General features: G+C 46.5%; 1 protein-coding gene across 1 annotated transcript in view; it reads right to left on the bottom strand.

The window, feature by feature from the left end:
- Positions 1-11,067: 11,067 nt before the first annotated feature.
- CAMK1D (calcium/calmodulin dependent protein kinase ID) overlaps positions 11,068-14,872 on the bottom strand; it is a 239,810-nt gene continuing 236,005 nt past the window's right edge. The window contains exon 11 of the mRNA XM_082001800.1: positions 11,068-12,043. Within this exon, the coding sequence (XP_081857926.1) occupies positions 11,922-12,043 (122 nt within the window). The 3' untranslated portion in view covers positions 11,068-11,921. The remainder of the gene's footprint in view (positions 12,044-14,872) is intronic.

The following is a 14,872-nucleotide window of genomic DNA, read 5'->3' as shown; positions in this document are numbered from 1 at the left end:
ACTTAGAGAGGGAAAAGGAGTTGGAAGTCCCTCAACACAAGCCTCCAAGGTGATCGTCTGTTGACTCAGCAGTGGACTCTGTTGTTGACATGTTTGGTGGCAGTGAAGTTAAACATTGTCACAAGAATTCAGCTCTAGCTTGCTCATAGCTGAATTCCTTCTCTAAATATTGTGACCAAAAGTACCTAAAAGCTTGTCCTCTTTCTTCTTTTCACACTTGAAATGCATGATAATATCCTATCATTTGAGTAGTGAAAAGGCATAGTAGCCTAGTCCCAAACCTTTACTTTATGCCATGTTATCCCTCTCCTTTGGTCTGGCAGAGACATTATAACACGATACAATACAATATAGTACAGTACAGTATAGCATAATAATAAATTGCATTGCATTGCATTGCATTGTATTGTATATATTACAACTCCAGTGTGTGTCCATCACGTACCTGTGTTCTACCTGTTGAGAGCAGGATTTTGTCCATCAACTCCCACTGAAGGTCAGTATGGGTTCACCACAGTTATAACTTCGGTGGCACAGTTTTTCCCTGTGGTGGATCAGGGGTCCGATCCACCTAGGTGCTACACTGAGCTGCGGTGGATTAGACACTCCAAGGGGAAGTTACATTTCAGATGCTACTTTGAGCAAATGCAAACTTGAAGTAGCCCTGCTGTAAGCATATGTGACTCTTCAGTACGGAGGGTACCTGCCCAGCTGGCCTCCAACAAAAAGAAGTATTCATTTGAGATTTACTATGCATTTCTGGTTACTGCTAAACTGCAAGCTGAGGCACGGATGTGAACACGGCTCTTGCTTCTGCCCTAAAGAAAGAAAATAAAAATCATACAAAAGCCTATATGGCGCCAAAGAAAGCACAAAGCTCATGAGTTCAATGGGAACAACAAATTGCCTCTCAGCTCTATTATTATTATTAATTTCCCTAAACAAAACACCTTTATGAAAAAGGTAAGGGACCCATTAATTGACTGTTACTTTATCAGAATACTGCAATTATAAAAAGAAAAAACTCCAACATGAAAAAAAGTAAATAAACTTTTGAATTCAGGATAAGTAAACAGAGTTTGGAAGTCAGGAATTTATCCCAGTGTAATCCAGAAAGCCCAAAAGCCAAACAATCTGGAAATACTCAGTTGAATACTTGCAGTGCTGATCCAGATGGTCGTTCTTCCCCAACCCCAAGGTTACAAAAAATGGTCATCATCAGAGTAATTCAGCATTGTTGAGAGACCCCATCAAAATAAAGACTCAGATGTGCTGGACAGGGCACATATCCACAGTTATGAAGGTGGACCTTCTCCCTGAGGGGTGTCCAGGGCTGGGAGGAAGTGTAATACGATGGGAACAGCATGTCCCCTTGTTCCTACGGCAGCTTACCGTGTCCTGGGATTGCTCTGGCGCAGCACAGGCCCATGTTCTCTCCTCATGGAGTCCTCAGTGGGATCCTCACAAGCCCATACCTGAAAATATGGTTTTGTGGATGCACAGACAAGCTGGGAGGTAGGTTTAGCCTTAAGGATGAAATTCAGTGTGGGCATAACCAGAGAAAGGGTAGGACTGTCTAGGCTGCAAGGAGCTAAGTGCTGTGGCTGAAAGCCCTGTGCAGAATGTTTCCACCTCAGCATCACCCGGCCATGGGGGCCCTGAACCACAGGGATTCTACCCCTGCTCAGGCTGGATGGTCTTTGAAGTTGGTCACCTGCACATGCTCTGCTTCAATAGATATCACTCATGCAAAACTCTTCTTGACTGTGAAAGAGGAGCTGCCCATAGCCTAGTGATGCCCATTGGAGCCCTGGTTCTGCTGAGGGACAGTGCTGAAGAGCAGAGGAGCTGAGAAATGGGCTTGGTATAGCATGAAGACAGGCTGATGTACAGCATAAGGCAGATCCTTATCCTCAGTGCATACCAACACTCAGAGAGCCTTCAAAATTAAGGACAGTCCCCTTCCCTCCAGTGCAAACATGGCTGTGGATCTTGGCAAGCTTGCAAGCATAATATTTTCTATAGCTGCATCTTGGTCTTGTTCCTTTGGCTTCTCTGTACTGACGTTTTATCTGATTTGTTTCAAACAGACAAGAATTTGTTGCTGAGCCCATACCAGTGAAGAAAACGCATACAGATCAAGTAAATACTGACAAGCCCATCTTAGAGCTTCAGCATTTCAATGGTCCTGTGGCGATCTTCTGCCCTATCTCACTGGGAGCTAGGAAAAGCTTAGTGCACGCTGGGTGACCACTGAGCCTACAGAGGAACCCATGGTTTTAAAACCAAGACATGAGAAGGTTTTCCTGGCTGAGATTTTAATTTCATGGTGAAATGTGTGATAGACCTTCAACTACCATAAGTCTGCAGAATTTGAGTCAAACCAGGAGACCTAACTTACACAGGTGGGAATGTGGTCCTGAATATGAAGGCATGGCTGGAGTTCAGGCTTGTGTCATATGGGAAGACTGTGGAGCCTTTCTACAGAATCTGTTGCTCCTCCTGACACTGCAAATCATGTATCTGTGCCTCAGTGTCATAATCTGTCTCCAACCCGCTCCCTGCCAGCATTTTTGTACATGGATGTACTTTTCCAAAGGTGTACCTTCCCATGGACGTGCTTTTCCGGAGCACAAATAGGTCATCTCATCTCTCCTGGTACAGCCCAGCATCTAATCCTAGTTCTGTGGCCACAGCTGCATACCACAGCTTTGAAATAGTAATCAGATTGGTTCTGGTGGTTGTTTCTTTATTCATGATCTAAAAGTTATTTAAGTAATTTTCCTTTCTCTTTATATCGCTATGAGCTGGCCATTATCACTGCTGTTTTTTTCAGTTCTGTTACTGAACCAGATGTCTAAAACCACCTGGCTTTGACCTCAAGCATGGGCTTACCTCCCTGCTGGGTGCCCAACAGTGCTTGTCTGGGCATAGTGATTTTGCCAGCTATTTTTAAAGGGGAAGGAATTCTTGTGTGCCAGTGAGTGAAAACCAGAAAAACAGAAATAAAAGTGGGTAAAACTAAAAATAAGATGGAACAAGTAAAAAAGCAAGTCATAACGCACACCGGGAACATGGTCTGGAAAAAAGGAAGCCAGTGATGGAGCGCACACAATAGCCTTTGGAGCCACTGCTGACTGCAAAGGGACTTGGAAACACCAGCAAAAATCCTGTCTCCTTTCAAGATTCCCACCACAGGCTGTGTAAGTCACCAGGACCAGCTCAAAGGTGCAGAGTCTCCACAGCTACATCTTTCCCCAGCCCCACACAGATATTCTCAATGCCCAGGAGGCAGCCATGTCTCCTTATGTTGACACTCAGCATAATTTCCAATGGCAGCTTTAGGAAACACCTGAAGGACAAATCATCCTTTTTATACATTTCCCTATGGAGTGAATTTGGGAGGAAAAAAATCTCACTATCCTCCGTTGGCACATAAAGGGACATCATTGCATAAAATGCAATGGAGCAGTGGAGCAGCCATAGAAATTATTCACTCCCTTTCCTGCATGTGGGTGGAGACTCAAAAACACTCAAAAATGTCAGACTTCACATCAGGGTGATTTAATCGGATTTATTGGAGGAAAACAATTAGTCATCCCTTTAAATTGTCATTATGATAGAAATCTCGATATGTATACATGATTGTCAAGGCAGAGAACCACTTGCGACGTAGCCCCGGTAACAATTTGCAGTATTGCAAACTCATTATGCAGAGAAAACTTTTGCAATGCCTTAATACATGCATGGAGTAAATACACATTCTCCCTTCTTTTTGGACATGGATGCTGTTATGAATTTGTATCAATCACAAGACCTGCAATATTAGGCACACTGACATTCCTTGATTAAGATTTAAGCCTTTGTAGAAAACATGCTTGCATTTTCATTAAAAGTCAACTGAAAGATGTTTTGCAGTTGGGGATATTTGGGGAGTCACTACTCTGGGCAGACTACGCTTTTTTTCATTGTTTGCTGACACAAATCAAGTATCTATCTTAAAAAAGGCCCAAACTGACCAAAATGTTGTTTTTCAACTACAGGCCAATGTACAACAGGATGCTGACATTTGTTGACCAGAAACATGAGTCACACTGTATCTCCCACTGAGCTATTCCCTTCCACACTCTTCACTTTGGGGGTCACGCTACAGCTTGATCTAGTAAGACGTAGCACGTGTGATGCCATGCTGGGCTCAGGGGATGCAGATGAGAGATGGAAAAGCTCAGATTTACTCTGAGCACCCCCCTAGGAGCTCCCACCCGGCAGAAACCACAGCGCACGTCTGCCTCCTCATGGAGCCTTGCACCATGTGCCACCTCAGCAATCTGAACTCGGGCTGATTTACAACCATTATTAATGATGGTTTTTTATGCTGCCACGTGGTACTTCGGCAATGGCACAGCATCCTGGCTGAGCACCATTGGGCCTAAGACTTCTTGGTGCTTTCAGCTCCCAACAGAGCAGTCCCTTGCATAATTTCCAAGGACTGATACTCGCTCCCTACGCCACCAGCATGGTGCTTTCTCTCCAGTCTTGCTGCTTGGCATGCCCTTGCCAGGAACCCAGAGCAATTTCCCAGCCCTTTCAGATGGCTCTGCTTTGAGTATTGGGAACTTGAGCATCTTCCACACTAACACAGCAACACTCAAGAGCTGGGGCCAATGCCCTGCTGATGCCCACAAGAGGATTGGGCTGGAGCTACTGTAAGTACCATGTATACCACTATCCTGTACCCTGCCTTAGAAAGACCAGCACAAATGAAAATGGGTCAATGATTAAGGGAAGAGAAGGCAAGGGCATGATTTCCATGTGGAAGAAGGAAAAATACTACACCAAACTCTTCCATGGATAAATAGTGGTATGATATGGAGGTTCAAGGATTAAATTCTAGTATTTAGGTGGTGATGCTTTGGAAAGGATGGGATAATTAGCTCAGCTCTCTGCCTATTGTGCAGGCAAAGAATCACAGCATCTTGGTCCCCAAAATGCAGTACATTCTGCAACAGGTGAGAAAAAAAAGACCTTGTAGGAAGAGAAAAATACTAAGAAATGAGTAAAATAGTCTAAATCTTGACTAAGAAAAACAAACTAAAAGAAAAAACAGAGAGACACACTAACATGCTTCTTGGTAGTCCTGAGCGTTGACAACCCAGGGAAGGAATTTTTGATGCAGATCAAATTTTTCAGTATTGTATTCAAAGAGGTATCCTCCCCTCCCCAACTCCCTGTTTCTAGACATGTGTACGTGACTGCTGCATAGTTTTAAGCTGTTCTGGATGGTGACTCTTCCTGTACATGCTGCAGAGCATTCACAGAAAGACGGAATACATTACCAGGCTTTGCAGTATCTTGTTTACAAAACATCAGCTTTTGCATTTACTCAAACTTAACGATGGATTTTGAGTTACAGATACATTGAATCATTTAAAAGCAAAACGTAGAAGTAAATCCCTCGAAGGAAAGGTTGGGTTGAATGTGCATAAAGAAAAGGCTTGGGAAATACAGAAACAGTGAACAGCAGTTTAATACATGCAGTGCAGTATCATGCATTTATTGGACATTTGATGACATCATTAGTTCAGCAGTGTTTTTGCACAATGCTTGCGAGCGTACATGCCCTGATTCCACTCTGGAGTATGGAAAAAATGTAAAAGCCGCTCTTCTGACTTTATCGTTTATGAAGAGGAGGAAAAAAATAGCTACCTGGACAGATCAGTGGCACGGTTCATGGTCGGGAAGAGGTCTTGAAAACCAGAGTCTGGACTAAAAAGCCTTTATCGTCTGCTACGAACACTATTTACACAGCTTTGATCCAACTGCGCAAAAAACCTGAACCAACTCCTGATCTCCCACCGGTGGGATCTGTGATCCCTGGGGCACAACATGTACACACACACGCACACGCATGCGCACACACATGTGTGACAGAGACGGGACCACCCCAGCAGACAGGATGGGAAGGCAGGACCCAGCTGCAGGGATGCGGGGAAAAACGAAGGGGATTGTGTAAAACCTGCTGCTGGGCAAGAAATCTGGAATGACTGATTTGCCAGGGGAAACTCTGTTCAGGCGACGTCTGTGAGCAGGTTGCCGTTTCCTTGCTCAGCTGTTGCTGACAGTGATTTGCCAACTAATCCTCCGCGCTTGGTTTTGATGCTGTTTTCCTTGGATACCGTAGACTCCGTCTGTGTTTCCGCTTTTTGCTTGAATGAGTGTAACTCTTAGCATCAAGTTTCTGGTGCAAATAAGCATGATAACGAAGGCAAAACTCCCTTCCCATGAATAATTTCTGGGATGCATTCAGGCCCCAATTCAGATGGATAAATATGCATGGGAGCAAGAATGCAAGTAATCCCATTAAATGGGAATTTCTATACGCCGAAAGGATGATACTTCTGCACCTTGGGGCTCGGTCTTGAAACAGTTATTTTGCCAGTAGATGAATCCCCTGACTCTTTGGAAAAGCAAAAGCAACAGGCTGCATGATCTTGTTGGCAAAGTCAGTCTGGTGTTTTTATGCAGTGCTCACCCAGTGCTGCTCAGGGCCGGAGCTGTGATCACAGCGGGAAAGGAATAGCACAGGTTTCCCTATATCTGATCTAGTTAATGCCAAGTTCACGTCAAAGGACAATATTCTCCCTGCTCACCAATGACTAAAAGCTAACTGGCTTTTCCTGGGAGCTTGTTTCACTAAAAATAGGGTCACACCTATAAGGAAGGGGCAGCCTTGGGCCCGGCTACCACTGTATTTCTTGGGCGCCTTGGAAGTCCATGCTCTGGTTTGCAGAGGATTTTGGAAGAAAAGCCAGAGATCATGGGCTGTGTTGGCTCCCAGGGCTGGGCAGGGGCCCAGAAGAAGGAGAACTGGTTATAGAAAAAATACTGTCAGTAGCCATGGAGGTATGGAGGACACGTGCACAGTGGAAACCCCTATCTAATGCCTACTGCAGAACTACATGGAGATGTCTACCAGTGGGCTGCCACCCCTTTTCATGGTTTGATTCACACCAGGAATGAACCTCTATCATTGCTTTGTTTTATTTCAGCACCACAACCATAACAGACACACAAGGCATAGATAAAATCCTACTTTTTTTTCCGCACCCACTACTCTAATGGCACCTGTACAATAGCAACCAGGACAGAAGAGACATCACCAGCAGAGTAACACAATCTCAGGAAAACATCACTGCCAGGTTTTCCCCATACTCCTACTTCCCCACTAGCCGTGCTGCGGGGCCAATATCCATTTTGTGCTGCAGAAGGGGTGATCCAGCAGAAAGTTAGGATGCACTGGGAATGAAGTCACATGCAAAATCAGCAGCGGAAGCCCCTGCCACTGCAATACTGACTTTCAGCTCGCAGAGTTCATGGGCAGCCTGTCCTCACAACTTCTTCTGCAGGCAAAGGGGCCAGCTGGAGGTTTTCTGGATTTTGTTTTGTTTTCCCAGCAAGAGCACTGCTGTTGGCATCAGAGATGGCCTCTGTGACTCTGGAGGTAAAAATCAACAATCAAAGCTGCAAGCAAAGAAAAAGAAGGGGAAGGAGCTGAGGAAAACAAGTTACAAAGGAAAAACACATTGGTGCCAGTAAAGTGAAGTGGAAAGGGGTAACAGACAGGTGAGTCCAGGCTGAAGTCCTCATCTAAGCAGCAAATCACACATTGTTTAGTAGGACGGTCCATTGGGAAAGAGCCCAGAGGGATTTTTCTACTTGTTCCTTCATGGCAAGGCCAGTTGGAGATTTGTTTTGAATCTTCTACTTTGGGGCTACTAGCCCTTTTCTCACAGGCACACATTATTTACTCCTGGTTTTGCACACATTTGTCAGAGTGGCTGAGCTGAGGTGGATTGGGGCAGGGGAAGGATGTGTAATGGCACTGGAGTATCCCTGGCAAGCGATGCCAGAGAGTTTGCCGTACCAGGGCAAACGGCTCCAGCCCCTTACATAAATCTGGCCTGGGTGCTGCTAAGTCATCCCAGTTAACAGATTTACCTGGATTTAAACTGAGAACTTTTAATCAAGAGATACTTCAGGACTTAATGACCAGAGAGATCTCTAAGCAGGTGGTGAACCCCCAGTCAGGTCGTAGAATAGAATGGTTTGGGTTGGAAGGGACCTTCAAAGGCCATCTAGTCCAACCCCCTGCCATGAGCAGGGACATCTGCAACTAGAGCAGGTTGCTCAGAGCCCCGTCCAGCCTGACCTGGGATGTCCCCAGGGATGGGGCATCTACCACCTCTCTGGGCAACCTGGGCCAGCGTTTCACCACCCTCATTGTGGAAAACCTTCTCCTTTATATCTAGCGTAAATCTGCCCTCTTTTAGTTTAAAACCATCACCCCTTGTCCTGTGGCAACAGGCCCTGCTTAAAAGTCTGTCCCCATCTTTCTCATAAGCCCCTTTCCATCCTGGCAGCTGCAGTAAGGTCTCCCCGGAGCCTTCTCTGCTCCAGGCTGAACGCCCCCAGCTCTCCCAGCCTGTCCTCCCAGCAGAGCTGTTCCAGCCCTCGGAGCATTGCTGGGGCCTCCTCTGGCCCCGCTCCAACAGGTCCATGTCTCTCCTGTGCCGAGGGCTCCAGAGCTGGACGCAGCACTGCAGGGGGGTCTCCCCAGAGCGGAGCAGAGGGGCAGAATCCCCTCCCTTGCCCTGCTGGCCACGCGGCTTTGGGTGCAGCCCAGGACACGGTTGGCCTTCTGGGTTGTGAGAGAACTTTGCCGGCTCATGTCCAGCTTCTCATCCACCAGTCCCCCCAAGTCCTTCTGGGCAGGGCTGCTCTCCATCCCTTCACCCCCAGCCTGTGCTGATACTGGGGGTGACCCTGACCCAGGTGCAGGACCCTGCCCTTGGCCTTGCTGAACCTCACCCAGGCTCACTTCTCGAGCTGTGGTCTGACTTCTCGAGGTCTCCAGCTGTGTTTCACTGATACAAAAGAAGATCTTCCCATCACCCAAAATTGTAGCAGAAAGAAACAATTTTGCTTTTAAGTGCTTCTGTTTCTTGTCTTAAGATCCCAGCAGTTGATAGCAAGCCAAAGAGAATGACGATAAATTACACAACTACGGCAAAATATTACTTGCAGGAAGGAAACCAAATCAGCCTAATTCCAAGTGTGGAAGGAAAGAACACCCCTCCCAACAAAAAACACATAAAGCATCCAGCAGGGAGGGGCAGCCAGTGTATGGGAACGCCTCCAGCTGCAGGACAGCATGTCTGCCTTTGCTCCCTTTACTGCTCTTAGTTTTGCAGCTGGAAATCCGTTTGCTTTTCTTTTTTTCTGCAAGATACGTTTGGATGCTGTATTTTGATTAGTGGCCTCAGCAAGTACATCAAGTTCAAACCAGACCTCAAGTTTCAGAAAGAGAAGGCAAAGAGGGAACGCCTGAGCCCTAATCTTTGAAACAACTGTACAAAGACAAAAATATTCCCTAACCAAATCCTGCTTTTGGTTGCATGTGTGTAAATGTGGGCAACTCCACTGACTCCAAACCAGGGGACTGCCTACTTACATCCATGCGGCTGGAGCAGAAGAGGCCAGCTGAGCTTATGGGGGTTCAACATAACTTAAATTGTTGGGACAGGAATCTCTGCTAAACCAAAGCTTCCTTACTCAGGCTGGCAAAATAAAGTGGCCTTAGAATGAGTTTAACTTGTATTATACTAATTTTCAGGTACCTTTGCAGCAAAATGTACAGAGCCACGAGGGTAAATGCCGATAAAGCTCTTCCTGCTCTTTGTCAACGGGGCAGGAGTATATGGTGGCAGCAGCCTGGGGATGGGGACGGGAATGTGACTTGCAGCAAGGAGATCCCCTGCCCTTCAGTAGGCCCAAATTTTGGCTAGAAGTCCCCACTGGGGGAATTATATGGAGTTTTGCTACCAATCCCGATGAGACCAATATCTGGCATCCTTCTTAAAATGAAGAGTTGAAGCCTTTCTGCACGAGCATCCATGCCGGCTGCAACACAGTGGGGCGCACCGGGGGTTCCCAGCGGCTCACTCAGATGTGCCACAACCCTCCGAAAACGGGGAGCAGCTTAATACTGAGGAAACTAGAGATCTATCAGGTGCGACAGCTTTAAGTGCTGCCAAAGGAGAGGCTATTTCACACGGAGTCAGTGCTCACTGCCACCTGCTTTTCCAGCTTTTAGTGCTCAAAATACGACGGATGAAATCCCGGCTCTGCCAGTTGAAGCCAATCAACTGAAGCTGAAGCAGGATTTTGAAGTCTGAATGAAAAATATGTATTTTATGGCTTTTCCCAGCACTGTAACTATTGCCTGAAACATTCAGCTGTGCCTGTGACTGGCTTTCACAATTTCTTGTGCAGGATAAATGAGGAGAGCGTGGCGATAGCGCACGTTGTGGGGAATGGCTTGTGCCTCTGGCTGGGGATGAACCTGTCAGGGGTGCAAGAGGCTCCCCGAGGCTGGGGAAGGGTGTCTGCGTCTGCCGCCCACCTCCTTTCTCTCGTCCTCGAAGGAAAATCACCGCTGGGAATGGCGTAGAAGTAACCTGGAGCCCTTTGGCAATTCCGGGCAGATTTGCTCTCCTCTCTGTTTCAAGCTGCTTTAACGCACGGCTGCACAACAGTCACGGCGGCTGTTCCTAAACGATGCACCGGCACACGGACCCTGGGAAGTGCATGTATTTAGCAATTAAAAAAACTAAAAAGGCCCTGCTTTCCCAGCTCAGTGCTCCTCACCAGCCCTTGGCTGGAGCTAAGCGTGACGGAGCAAAGCTACACCAGGTTCTGCACTTTGCACCCAAGAATCTGCCAGTGCTTCATGGCGGGGTGCAAGCATCACCCCTCTCCCCGGGCGTGAAACCCTGGCACGCAGAGATTAAGGTCCAAACTTTTCTATTTGGTTTTCAATACTCAGTTTTGGCTGCTCTGGGAGGTGCCGAGCATCAGCAATGCCAGGCAAAGCCCCGAGGAGCTGCAGGTGCCCAGCACCTCTGGCATGGAGCCCTTGGGCACAGCGGCCAGGCTGGGATGAGGCTGGTGAATGAAATGTTGCTCCAGGGCAGCACAGGAGTCAGTGGCAGAGGATGACTACGACTCCCGGCCCCACATCTTCCTTTTCTTGCTCTGCCCGTAACACCCAGCGACTCAAAGGAGACAAGAGCTGCAGGATGAGACCGTGTTCTGTCATCTCGTTTGCTCAGCTCTGGTCGGCTCCTGAATGGCACCACATACCTGCCTCTCCTCTGAAACAAGGGTGCTGGAGATCCCCAGCGCTACAGGAATGAGGCCAAGGATGAGCTGACTCCCAGCTGATGGCAATTTAACTCTTGCCATGGCTTTCAGGGAGGAGGAGGGGAGGGAAAGCGCAGTTTCTTAATCTGAGCAGTAACAGCTCTGCTAAAGCCAGACAGATTTGCAGTCCAATTTGAGGAGCAAGAAATGGCATGCCATTGAAATCCTCCCATGTTGCAAAGATAACGTCAATTCCTACCTACAGAAATAGCCTATCCCCCAGCAAACTGGAAGGAGGGACATTATTGGAAGTACTTTTTAAAAGAAAAAAAAATGCTCAGAAAAGTATCTCTATTTAAATAATCCAGTTGAGATGTTTGAAGATAATGGAAAAAAAATACAACATATACTGTTACCTACACTGAGAAAAGAGTAAATCACTGGGGAAAAGAATGAGTGTTCATTAGTTAGAACATTGCTAGACTCACATATATATATATGTGTATATATATATGTACAGCACCAGAGACTGTTAGATCCGTTCCCCCTGGAGTCATTGCAGTTTGTGATAAATGAAACATTTCAGAATTGCAGTATAAAATATGGCCATAAAAAATCTTCTTTCTTCTAGTCCTTCGCTGAGCGTGCACCGCAGGGTGGGATCGCGCAGAGGAGCCCTGCCAGCCCGGCCGCCTGCCCGCTCCTCGCCGCCCCGGCTCTCACTTGCTCCCTGTGTGCACTGTGGTCACTGTGGTGGGTCTGGGTCTCCGGTCCCCTCCTACCGCAGAAACGCCTGAAGAAGCAGATGAAACAAAACTACAGAGAGTGGATGGAGACATACCTAAAAGGAAAGCCAGAAACAGAATTAGAAATGTTATTTTTGGAGGCGGGAATGTGGGCAAAGCTGAGTTTCTTTCGCAGCACGCTACAGAGCGGAGGGGACCACAGATGGAGATGGTGCTCCTGCTCTTCCTGCAGTGGTGGGTTGGTTGGGTAGCTTCACAGGGCATCTTCTGCCCTCCTGGACCACAGCTGTTTGCCTACAGCCACCACCAGCAGTTGCATACACATGTTGTAGTGCATAAATGTCCGGCTTTGGTACATGTTCAACCAGACCGATTCCATGTTTCTGGGGCTGAAGGCAGAGTTTTGTGATTCAGAAATCCCTCCAGCATTGTACTTGCTCAGAATAATTTTCCTTGTGGGCATGTTAAAGATGATTAAACTTTTAATTATGGCCATCTAGCTAAATGAACAGGCTGTGCACTTGGACTAAAAAAATTTCCCTAGGCATCCTGCAAAGCTGCTGATAAAAAAGTACAGTGGGTCAAATTTGTTGGTGAGTTCCAGTAAACCTAGAGGCAATGTAAATTTGTGTGACTTGGACATCATTCTAGAACAGCTTATGTTGCTCCAGGTTTTGCTGGTATGTCTCCAGGACTTCTAGCTAAGAGACGTAGGTTGACGTAGGTTGAGCATCTGGACCCACAATTTACCCAGGCAGTTCCTTTTGAACTAATCAAAGACTTCTGACAGTATTTTTTTATTTAAAAAAGGAGGTTTAGCTAAATTAAAATGTTTATAGAAAGTGTCTGCTTCTAGTGAACCTTCTACCACTGCTTTAAAAAACAAAATGCTCCAAAGCATAACCCCTGAAAACCCAAAGTAGGCTGGGTTTTGAATGACAGATTCAAGATTTTGTTATTCCAGCACAACATCAGCAGTTTCTATGGAAAGCATTAATGAAGAGAAATAAAATAAATCCTTGTCAGAGCTTTCCACGGATGAACTACCCCTCTCCCAGCAGCTGTTGAGACCCCACAGGGGAGATTCTTAGATTTTGCTGGCACGTGCAATTCTCCATGCAGTTTGGCAGCCTTGTAGGCACTGATGTGCAAAGGCGAGAAAAGATGCCGAACGAGGACCCAGCACGGTCACCTCACTCTGACAAGTTGTGGGATCAGAGTGATTAGAAATACAGTTCAGTTTGCCAGCCTGGTGAATAAAGATGGATGAAAACTGTATTAATATATAGTTGGACTGGAGTTTGATATGGCCCCTTGACTACTCAGGATCTTTTTGGTGCTTGTTACAACTTTTACCTACTTTTCCATGCTTCAAGGTGGCATTTCAACCTCAGGGATGACTATGCTGTACCTACACTTGGCCACATCCTGTTTCCCAGCAGTATCGGTATTCGATACTTTGGCTTCATGGTGCAATTTATCTGTTAGCTTAAAAATACAGAGATCTAAGTCCTGTAATTAAATTAGGCAGTCCAATCATATCTAAACAGAATAAACCAGGCATGGACTAAGAATCAGGCCAATACACTTCAGAAATCCCAACTGATGCACTTAGACTTTCCTGACAGGTAGCATAATCCAGTCTAATGCATCACAGAATCACAGAATCACAGAATAGTTTGGGTTGGAAAGGACCTTTCAAGGCCATCTAGTCCAACCCCCTGCCATGAGCAGGGACATCTCCAACTAGAGCAGGTTTCTCAGAGCCCCGTCCAGCCTGACCTGGCATGTCCCCAGGGATGGGGCATCTACCACCTCTCTGGGCAACCTGGGCCAGCGTTTCACCACCCTCACTGGGAAAAATTTCTTCGTTATGTCTATTCTAAATCTACCCTCTTTTGGTTTAAAACCATCACCCCTTGTCCTATGGCAACAGGCCCTGCTTAAAAGTCTGTCCCCATCTTTCTCATAAGCCCCTTTCAGTCCTGGCAGCTGCAGTAAGGTCTCCCCGGAGCCTTCTCTGCTCCAGGCTGAACCCCCCCAGCTCTCCCAGCCTGTCCTCCCAGCAGAGCTGTTCCAGCCCTCGGAGCATTGCTGGGGCCTCCTCTGGCCCTGCTCCAACAGGTCCATGTCTCTCCTGTGCTGAGGGCTCCAGAGTTGGATGCAGCACTCCATCTCTGCTCTTCCCTAGTACAGGGAACAGAATTAGGATGCAGCCTGACATAACCTACTCTCAGGCAAAGGCTGTATTTAATTGTCTTCAATGATGTGAAGTTGCTGCATTTGAAACTATTTGGAGAGCTCATTAAATGTCTATTAATAGCATTAGGCAGTATTTTATTTTGTAATGGTGGCACAGATGTTTCATGTAACTTGCGGCATGGGATCTTTCTTGTGCAAGAAATCTGTCCCCAGAGAAAACCACTGAGAAGGAAGGAGGCAGGAGGGAGACCTCAGAGGTTTCCTTTCCCAACAGGAGGTATTTGGTAGGGTGCATTTGATATGTCAGCTCCCTCTTAATGTCACTCCTTGTATTTGCTGCTGGCTCTCCTCACTTGTGCTCTGGGGATCCAGCATCTCCTAATTCTTTAATTAGTTTCTTTGAGGAAGGGAAGCTCTTCTGTATTGTCTGGCAAGCTGGACTTAACCTGGGATGCTTGGAAATCTTTTGATACTTTTCTGCCTCATATTTCTGACATGAAAAAACTTCACCTATCTTAACACACCTGGTTTTATCCTTCATATCCTGGCTGACTTCCCCATCACTGCAAAATACGGTTGGATTCTGTACAGGGACCTGCTGGATTCTGTAGTTGTTACACAGACTTTGTTCTCTTCCCACCCTTCTTGTTCACAGATGTTTCTCCATTACTATTCAGACTACTCAATGCTATTAATTAACACCATTTGTGATGAATCAAATG

The sequence above is a fragment of the Phaethon aethereus genome (genome assembly GCF_964289735.1).
Source record: "Phaethon aethereus genome assembly, chromosome: 1".
NCBI classification, from domain to species: domain Eukaryota; kingdom Metazoa; phylum Chordata; class Aves; order Phaethontiformes; family Phaethontidae; genus Phaethon; species Phaethon aethereus.
This window is presented reverse-complemented; position numbering and strand designations above follow the sequence as displayed.